This window comes from Spermophilus citellus (assembly GCF_964194105.1).
Source record: "Spermophilus citellus genome assembly, chromosome: 15".
Classification (NCBI taxonomy): Eukaryota; Metazoa; Chordata; class Mammalia; order Rodentia; family Sciuridae; genus Spermophilus; species Spermophilus citellus.
The window spans coordinates 21,320,696-21,331,111 of record NC_138195.1 but is presented as its reverse complement, the minus strand read 5'-3'; the positions used below and the strand labels follow the sequence as shown (position 1 = coordinate 21,331,111).

At 37.3% G+C, this 10,416-nt stretch overlaps 1 protein-coding gene across 11 annotated transcripts in view; it reads right to left on the bottom strand.

Moving 5' to 3' along the window:
- Positions 1 to 10,416, bottom strand: part of MARCHF8 (membrane associated ring-CH-type finger 8) — a 131,856-nt gene that overhangs the window by 73,199 nt on the left and 48,241 nt on the right. For 8 of the 11 annotated variants that reach the window (XM_081268526.1, XM_081268524.1, XM_081268527.1 and 5 more), the window contains one exon: positions 4,522 to 4,701. The exons of 1 other annotated variant lie outside the window; for it this stretch is intronic. In XM_081268526.1, the coding sequence (XP_081124652.1) occupies positions 4,522 to 4,623 (102 nt within the window). In that variant the 5' untranslated portion in view covers positions 4,624 to 4,701. Of the gene's footprint in view, positions 1 to 4,521; positions 4,702 to 10,416 lie in introns of those variants that run through there. 2 more of the 11 variants (XM_081268523.1, XM_081268530.1) reach the window with 2 other exon arrangements.

Sequence of the window (10,416 nt, the reverse complement as noted above, 5' to 3'; positions counted from 1 at the left end):
GGCAGAACATTATGAACTAAATAAGCTTCCTCTCTTTATAAATTGATTAACTTGAATTTAATATTTCTTTTATTCTATATTTCTTTTCATTATAAAATATTCAGTGCCAGGTGTTCTGTTATAGCAACAGAAAATGGACTACAACAAATAATCTCTTGAGGCCCTCACAGGTAAGTGTGGTAGGCCATCCTCGCACATGATTTGAGTTACCTCCCTGGCTGGGTGAGAGGCACTTAGACACAGTTGTGTCAGAGCTTTTCCCACCCTTCTCCAGGTCTGAGGGCTTGGCCATGCAGAGGCGTGTCTGGCCACTGCCCGGAAGACCCAATCCAATCGTCACCCCTGACCTTGGGATGCTGTCCCCTTAATCTTCATTGGGTGGGATTTTCCCGGGAATTTTTTGTTCCCCAATAAAAGTCCACTCCCTGGGGTGTTCTCTCTCTCTCTCTCACTAGCCTCTTCAGTAAACCTCGATATCGCATTAGGTGGCTGGAAGATGGAGCTAGGAGAAGCTGTCCTGGAGCTGGTTTTAAAGGTAATTAGAGTCTTGTTTCTTTAATTTAAAGCTCCCTAGCGTTTTCTCAGGATTCGAACCTTCTTTCATGAAGCCAGCGCGGATCAAGGGCTAGAGGTTAGGTAGATGGAAGACTTAAGAAGCCATGCAAATGTTCTCACAGATGGTAATGCCTACCAAAAAGTAATCTGGAACAGGTATATTTTAAAGATGTACATTAGATCTTAAAGATGCAAAAACAGAAGATAGATTAGTAGAGTAAAAGAAGGGGGTGGGGGTTGGGGGGAGAAAAGGGAGTTACTAGGGAATTAAACTGACCAAATTGTTATGTGTACATATGAATATACCACAATGAATCCTAGTGTTATATACAATTATAATGCACCAATAAAAAACAAAAATTTGTAAATCCCATTAACATTATCTAATTAAAATTCTCACAACAGCCAGGCATGATGGAGAATGCCTGTAATCCCAACAACTTGGGAGACTGAGGCAGAAGGACCAAAATTTTGAAGCCAACCTCAACAATTTAGCAAGATATTGTCTCAAAATTTTAAAAAAGTTGGGGGGGGGGGTTAGGGATGTAGCTCAGAAGTAAATAGGTGCTGGGTTCAATCCCCAGTATTACCAAAAATAATAATAATAATTCTCACACTAAAAAAGATACAAATTTAAACACCAAATCAAGTTTCCCAGTGCAGACCACAGTTTCAAAAGCAATGGATCAATATCTATAAAATCCTAAAAATATGTATGCTTCTTCAAGAAAGTGACAGTAACAGATATCCTTTTGTGGATTACAAAATATTTTTCTTATTTATCAACCATACTGGCTATTATGTAAAAGTCCATTAACTCTCCACAGAATTATAGACAGGCTTATCCAGTGGGTGCTATAGAAAAAATCATGCATAAATTCACCTTTGAGGTAACATGAAACAAATATGGGATAAATTTCACCTTCGTAGTTCTGAGAACAGTGAATGATAAGATGGAAGCTCTGGGGGTCTTGCAAGATCCTGTCTTAACTGCTGTTTCACTGCCTGCAGCTGCATAGTGGCACCATGATTTCCAGCATGGTCAGGCTGCCAACAGGTTCAAACTACTCCCCTCACAAAGAAGGAACAAAACCAATCAAAATCCCAATTCTATAAATATAACAAGTCAAAGCTATTTATTTAAGCCTTTAAAAACCATACTATAAAACAGATCAATTCAGTAAGCACTTATTGAATATCCACTTAACAATGAAATCTAAAGTAGGGTATATATCAAAAAGAATTTCCCTTCTTGACTAAAATATTGGATATCTTCCTTTCTGTTCCACACCAAGTACGTGTAACTTTCTCATATGCATGGACTCTCATATACTGCTATGGACTAAATGTTTATCTCACCCTCCCCTCCAAATTCCTATGTTGGAACCCTAGTCTCCAATGGGATGGTATTTGGAAATTATACATCTGAGAAAAATTAGGCTCTAAGGGTGGAGCTCATGATGAGATTAGTGCTCTTCTGTGAAGAAACATGAAAAAGCTTCCTCTCTCTCCTCTCAATATATGAGGACATCACAGGAAGGCTACTGTTCACACACAGTCAGAAGTAGGAACCCTGACCTCAGACTTCCAGACTCCAGAACTGTGAGAAATACATGTTTATTATTTAAGCCACCCAGACTATGTTATTTTGTTACAGCAGCCAGAGCAGACTAAGAGACACACCAAGAAATTACAGCCATCTATTGTCTAAATTCAACCTACAATGAAAAGGAAATTGGCAGTCTCAACTTGGTATAGGCAAGTACCTTATAGTAAGATTTAGTTATATTTTAAAAACCATTTGGGTTAAAGAAGGCTTATAAGAAAAGACTATTAATTTAAATAAATCTTCCACTGACAGAATATGGGAAAGACATTTGAGGGTCTTCTTTCAACCCTAGCAAGTGAGAAAAAATAATGAAAAATATTAATACAACTAACAATTATCTACTTTACCACTACCCTTACAGCTGGCATTTCAACCAGTGCTGGTCACACTTCTCCCAAGTGCTCAGCTAAACAAAAAAGGGTGTGGGAAAACACAAACTAAGAAAAGAGAGAGCTATTTTCATTTATAGAAATTTTCATTTTATTTTCATTTTGAAGTCCAGGTACTTCAAAAGAGCTAGAATATGATAGATTTTTTAAAATTCTTTATGGAATAATGGAAAGAATGGTATCCAATCAACTACAATAACTTCAAATTGAATGACACTTATTAATTTTTTTCTTAGTCTTTGGTAAAGATCAGTTTAACTATAAAATAGAAATTCTTCAAGAACTAATTGGCATATGTTTATACAGCACGTTGCAAAGGCAATGGAGAAAGCAGGAAGTCATCCTTTATTCTTTCCTGTGCCTCCCCACATATATTCAGCAAGTCCAATTAAGAAATAAATTAAATACTCCATTAACCCATCCCAGATGATATCACCATCACCTTTTTCCCTAGGCCAAGGATCTTCAGGGATTGGCCTATCTTTAAAATACAGCTTCCACTTGTTTTTGTAAACAACCTTTTATTGGAACACAGGTCCAAACACTGACATATTGTCTTAGTGTTTTCATATCACAATGGCAAAGTTAGTGTGATTGGCCCACAAAGTCTAAAATACAATCAGACACCACATAATGTTTTGATTACACAGCTTAGTGACTCCTTCCTTGGCTATCTTAGTTATACAAGTACACTCTCACGATGTTGGCACAATGATAAAATTGCCTTATAGTCTATTTCTCAGAATGTATCCCCATATTTTTTTTAAATTTTATTGGTGCATTATAGTTACACATAATATTCACTGTGACATACTCATACATGCATATCTCATATCCCTATTTATAAGCAACATATAACTTTATTTATTATCTGGCCTTGTACAGAAAAACTATACTAAACCTAGACTAACTAAGCTATTAAATAATCCTCTGCTCTCCCAGAACTTACTGAATTCATTCTACAAACTGCAGTCTCAGGGAAACTTTAAGAACAAAAATCTGATCGTTCAATTCTTTGTACAGATAAATCCAAACTCCTTAAAGTAGCTTTCTGCTGATTTTTCCAGCTTCCTATCTTGCCACTAAACAATCTGACCTTTGTGCTCAAGTTATTTTATTTTAATCTCTACAAATTCACATTGCTCTAATCTTCAGGAATTTGGCATGTAGCATTTCCCCAACTTGGCATACTATGCCTCCTCCCTTTCTCCTAACTCCAGATCATTGTTTCAGGTCTCTGCACAAATGCCATCTTTTCCAAGAAGACTTCCTTGACCCCACTGGCTGGGATTAGAAGTCCTAAACATTCTCCATCCTGAACTTCTCAGACTCTAATGCATAGTTATTTTCAAGCCACATCACAAGTACAAGGGCAGAGAGAAGCTCAGTGGTATTAACTATGGTACCCTTTTAACCAAGTAAAGCATTCCTAAATTTTTCTTCAAATAAATTTATGCTTTATATCATGTTCTGAAAATTAAAAGAACTTTATCTTTTTGGGGGGCAGGGGGTACTAGGGATTGAACTCAGGGGCACTCGACCACTGAACCACATCACTAGCCCTAATTTGTATTTTATTTGGAGACTGGGTCTCAACGAGTTGCTTAGTGCCTTGCTTTTGCTGAGGCTGGCTTTGAATTCGTGATCCTCCTGTCTCAGCCTCCAGAGCCTTTGGGTTTACAAGCATGTAGCACCGTGCCCGGCATGAACTTTATCTTAGTGATTTATCAGAAGTAATCAGGCATACAGACTTAACCAATAGATAAACCATTTATAACCATTTATGAACAGAATAAGTTTACATCAAAATCAGAAAACTACTAAAAGACAATCTCTTCTAAGAACAACTATTGTGTACTTATTAGTATATTACCTAAGGAAACCCTGATTTTAGAGCTTAAGTATTTTAAAGATCATATTTAATGAACTTTTAATGAAAACTAAAAAATAAATGTATTCTCCCATTACCTGTTCTTCCCTCTCCTTTTCTTTGGTCTTACTTCTGTAGATTCTAGCAGAAGTAGCATCCTGGGATGGAATGGCAGAGTTCTGATGCAGTGGCATGCTCATCCCAGCCTCTGATCCGGTTTCCTTCTTTATAGAAGAGAGTCTCCACTGGTAGAGTCATCTTGGGCCATGGACTTCAAGCTAAGAGGAGTGAAGAGAAACATAACTGAGCTAAAATACTTTTCTAAGAATGAGATTAGCATTTTATCTTTAATTTCATATTTTTACTTAAACAGATAATGATAAATGTTTAATCTTCAAAAATGACAGAAATTAGCCAGATGTGGTGGAACACACCAATGATCTCAGCAATTCAGGAAGCTGAGGTAAGAGGATTCAAGTTCAAGGTCAGTCTCAGCAAGTCAGCAAGGCCCTAAGCAGCCTAGTGACAGCCTGTCTCAAAATAAAAAGGATTAGGGTTGTGGTTCAATGGTTAAGCGCCCCTGGGTTCAATTCCTGGTATTCAAAAAAAAAAAAAAAAAAAAAAAAGGAAAATGACTTTTTAGGAGGAAAATTGTAACATTTCTCTAAAATGGGAGTATGCTGAAGAGGCTGGTGGATCAGGTACATGTATAATCAAAGATTAATTCTCCATTGTCTACTTAGGTTTAAGCACTTTATTCATCTACTATATTTTTGAAGTTAAACTTTTTTCATAATCAAGCACTCATCCTGATATAAGCAGTTATGTTTCCTTAAAACTGCTGCTCTTGAGCATATACAATAGTAAAATTGGAGGTTAAGAAGTCTAATATAAATTCAAAATATCCATGATCCATGCTTAACCCTCTAAAAGTCTAGACTCACTAGACCAGTTGTTGGCAAACTTTTCCTATAATGGGCCACATAAATATTTCAGGTGTGTGGCTGAATCTGTTGCAGCTACTCAACTTGCCTTTTAGCATGGAAACCACTTATATGTAAATGAAGGAGAATGGTGATGTGCTATGGTTTTTGATATTGTGTGTTCCTCAAAGGTTCATATGCTAGAAGCTTATTCCCCAATGTAATGGTATTTAGATGATGGGGCCTTAAGAGATGAGGTCTTTAAGAGAGATTAATGCTTTCCTGAGAGAGCGAGTTAGGTTTCATTGGTTTACTCAATAGCAGGTTGTTATAAAGCAACTTTTACTGCTTCTGCCCACTCTCTTGCCATGTTCACATCTCTCATATTCCCTACCTTCTTGCCCTTCTCCCCTTTCTTGTATTTTCACCATGTCATGTCATCCACCATATTATGAGACCCTCACCAGAAAGTAATGCCAATACCATGCTCTTGAACATCTAGATCTGGGAGTTAATAAATCTTTCCTTTATAAATTATCTAGGTATTTTATTATAGCAACACAAAATGGACTAAGATTTATATTCTAATAAAACTTTACTTATAAAAACAAGTAGCAGGCTAGATTTGGTCCATGACCTATAGTTTGCCAAGCACTGCTCTAAAGGGTTTCTCACAGAAGATGGGGGTTATCATGAAGACCCCCACGAAGATGACATTCCTGAGAACCAAGAAAATGCTGCCCTTAGGTAGAATAATAGTGTATGTTACGCTGTCTTCAATAATTCCAGGCACTCATGCCTTTTTTCTGTTTTTTTTTTTTTTCCCCTCCTACATGCCCCTGAAGTGGCTAGTAATTGAACTATGTTCTTCTTCATTCTCTCTTCTCAATGCCCCCACTGAAATCTATCAAAATTCTATATACAATTAAATACAAATTATTCATAAGGCTTAAGGTAGCAATGTTTCTTGCTGTTTGAAACTTAACCAGGATATAAGCTTTAAACCAAAAGAATTAATCTCTAACTTGAGGGATTTCATTTATTAACCATATGCTGGGGTGAGATAGTAGTAGTAGATAGGCAGGGAAGACAAACAACAAAACCTAACAACCCTAAGGCCACATTTGACAAGCAGACATTTATATCACCTCTCCCAAAATTCTGCTCTGTACAAAGGTATTTATGAGGCTGGTCTCACATTGACAGGTCACTACAGAAACAGAACAACAAAAGGACTCACAAAATGGACTCCTTTGCATAGCTAAAATCAACAAGCAACAGAAAGGAATAAGAAACTGGAAGGAACCAATGAATGCAAGGAAATGATCTTTAAAAAAATCTGATTTTAAAAATCAAATTTTATGCCAACCATGGCAGTACATGCTTGTAATTCCAGCTACACAGAGGTTGAAGAAAGAGGATAGCAAGTTTGAAGCCATACTGGACAATTTAGCAAAGACCCTGTATAAAAATAAAATTTAAAAAGGGCCAGGAATATACCTCAGTGGTAAAGTGTCGGGAGCTGTCACACACAAACCAAGAACCCTTTAACCTTGAGTGATGAGAATACGGAGATGTGGCAAGCCAGCCATGGGCTGTGTGTGTGTGTGAATATGAGCATTGAGCACACCAAGTGGACTGAACTGACGTCCCTCTGTTCTGGGCTGGCCTTGCTTGGTCTTTTCGCTTGCTCTGCCATGATCCCCACACAGCTCATGAGATGGGCATGGCCTTCCTAGATGTCAGTCAACCTGTTGAGAGCAGACATCATAAATCTAAACTCAACTCCCTGAACCTGACCCCTTGCCTCATTTGAATGGCTTCTCCCCAATAAAAGAGTTCAGCATGTGCTCTGTCTTTCCAGACCTTTAAGTTCGGAGGAGCCATCACAGGATCCAAAGAAAAAGGTATTTCTCTGTCTCTGTGTGATTATTTTGTGCAGACCAGTTCACCTAGAATGACCTTGAGTGGTTAGTCATGGAACACAACAGTACAGCACCCGTGAAGCCTGTGTGAGGCCCTGAGAGTTTAATCTCCAGTATCTTAAAAAAAAAAAAAAAAAAAAAAAACTTTTAATTTTAGAACAGGTAGATAATCTCTGATAACAAGTGTCACCTACTTAATTTTTTTAAAGTAGAGTAGATATACATAACCTACTCTTTTTCTGAAGTCGAGTAGATATGCATAACCTACTCTACTTCAAGCCTTGATGAAGCTAGTACAGATGAAGCACTGTAACCCACAAATGATCTGAATGTTTATATTTAAGCACATTATGCAAGAGAAACTTATTTTTTGCTGATATGTCTTACATGCTAGCAGATCACAATAGTTAGTAGTGAATTGGTTTTTCATCAGTAATGCATTAAAGTCCTTTGTCATGGATGATAAGCATTATCGCATCACTGATACATGCCCATGACAATCTCAGGGGACTATGCCACAGAAACACAAATGCAAGAGGGTTTAAAATTATTTGCAGTTTTTAAGGACCTGCTTCTTTACAGCCACTTAAGCTAGTCTTCTGATGTACACCCCCGCCTCCAAGAGATAGACCTGTAAGTTTACTTGAAACAATCCCTGTCCTGTGCCAGACACACTGAGGGTAAGTCTAACTAAGTCTATAAACAAACTAAAAACAAGACCATACCACTTTTTAAATTTTTCAGTTGTGGAGGGACACAATGTCTGTCTGTCTGTCTGTCTGTCTGTCTCTCTCTCTCTCTCTCTCCCCCCCCTCTCTCTTTCTCTTTCTCTCTTTCTCTCTTTCTATCTCTTTCTCTCTCTTCCTTTCTCTTTCTATCTATCTATCTATCTATCTATCTATATTTATTTTATATGGTGCTGAGGATCAAACCCAGTGCCTCACATGTGCTAGGCAAGGGCTCTACACTGAGCCACAACCCCAGCCCACCATACCACTTTTTAATGTGAAGGTAATTATGAAAGCATAAAGCAGTTACTACCCTATTTTCTTTGCAAAATTTCCAGATATCTATCAATTTATCTTTAAAAGCAATGGTTAAACCTCTATATTATACCTAACAATCAATTCCACTAATGCTATCTCAGAAAATATGGGACACCTGAAATGAGCATCCATATCTGTTAGAACTGAAATGCCAAGGCCAGTTCTTTGAGTCTGGGGATGGAAATCCTATGTTCATGGATCAGAAGACTTTATATTGTTAAAATGTTTTACAGTTTGAATCTGGAATGTCTCCCAGAGGCTTGTGTGTTAAAGGATTAGCCCCAGCTGACAGCAATGTTGGGAGACAGTGGAACCTTTAAGAGGCACAGCCTAGTCAAAGGAAGCAGGTCAATGGGGGCATGCCTTTGAAGGGTGTGTTTTGTCCAAATCCCTTTCTTCCTTCTCTCCCCATCTTTATTTCTCTCCCTTTCACCTCTCTCCCTCCCCACATCCTTCCTGGTCACCATGAAATGAGCAGCTTTCTTCCACCACATTCTTCTGCCATAATGAAATGCCTTATTATAGGGCCAAAAGCCAAAAGGCCAAGAGATCATGGACTGAAGCCTCTGAAACTGTAAGCCAAAAGAAATCTCTCCTCTTTTTAAGTTTTTTATATCAAGTATTTTGCCAAAACAACAGAAAACTAACTAACACAGATGGCAATTCTCCCCAAATTGATCTAAAGATTCAAAGTAATATCTATCAAAATGTAAACTGACTTCTTTGCAGGAATTTGAAAAGCTAGTTCCAAAATTTATATAGAAATTCAAGGGACTCAAAATTGCTAAAATAACATTGAAAAAGATGAACAAAATTGGAAGATTCACACTTCTCAAATTCAAAACAGTACAGTTATCAAGATCATGGTATTGAATAAATATAGATAGATCAACAGAGATGGGTGTGGTGGTACACAATACAATCCTAATGACACGGGAGGCTGAGGCAGGAGGATTGCAAGTTCAAGACTAGCCTCAGCAAATTAATGAGGCCTTAAGGACTTATTAACAAGACCCTGCCTCAAAATAAAGACATTTAAAAAAAGAGCTGGAGCTATCACTTAGTGGTAAGCAACCTCTGGTTCAATCCCCAGTACCAAAACAAAACAAAAGAATATATATATATAGATCAACAGAATAGAATATAGAGTCTAGGATTCATGTTATCTATGGTCATCTGATTTTCAACAAAGGCCATTCTATGGTGAAAGAATAATATTTTCAAGAGGACAGAGACAACTGAATAGCTACATGCAGAAGAATGAATGTGTATCCCTTCCTAAAATAAAGAAAAAATAGACAAACTACACATCACCAAAAAAAAAAAAATGTGCTTTTAAAGACATCATCAAGAAAGGGAAGAGGCCAGTCCAGTAGCACACACCTACAATTCCAGTTACTGAGAAGGCTGAAATAGGAAGATATCAAATTTAAGGCCAGCCTGGCTAATTAAATGATACCCTGTCTCAAAATTTTAACAAAAGTGTCAGGGTAGGACTAAGGGTGGATATAGTGACAAAGCACCAAGTTCAATCCCCAGTACTGAAAAAAAACAAAAGCGAAAAGATTTCTGGATGTGTGTGCATACCACAATCCCAGCTATTTGGGAGGCTAAGGCTGGAGGATCACAAGTTCAACGCCAGCTTTCAAAAAACATTTTTTAATAAAGGACCAGAGACAGCTCAGTTCAGCAACAAAGTGCTTGCCCAGCATGTGCAAAACCCCTAGGTTCAATCTCTAGTACCACCAAAAAAAAAAAAAAATCCACAGAATAGAAGGAAGTTTTTGTAAGTCCTGTATCTAGTAAGTGATTTGTATTCAGAATATGTTAAAAAAAAAAACTCTCTTACAATTAAATTTAAACCCAATGAAAAACAGTTACTCAAAATCTTTGGTCATCAAAGAAATGTAACACAAACCATGAAATATCATTTTAATTATGTCTCTAATTAAAGACACTGCTGATAGAAATATATGCAGCTGCTTTGGAATAGAGTCTGATCCTTTCTCAAAATGTTAAACATGTCACCATATGACCCACCAATTCCACTCTTAGGGCATACACACTCAAAAGAAATAAAAACATTTGCCCCATTTATG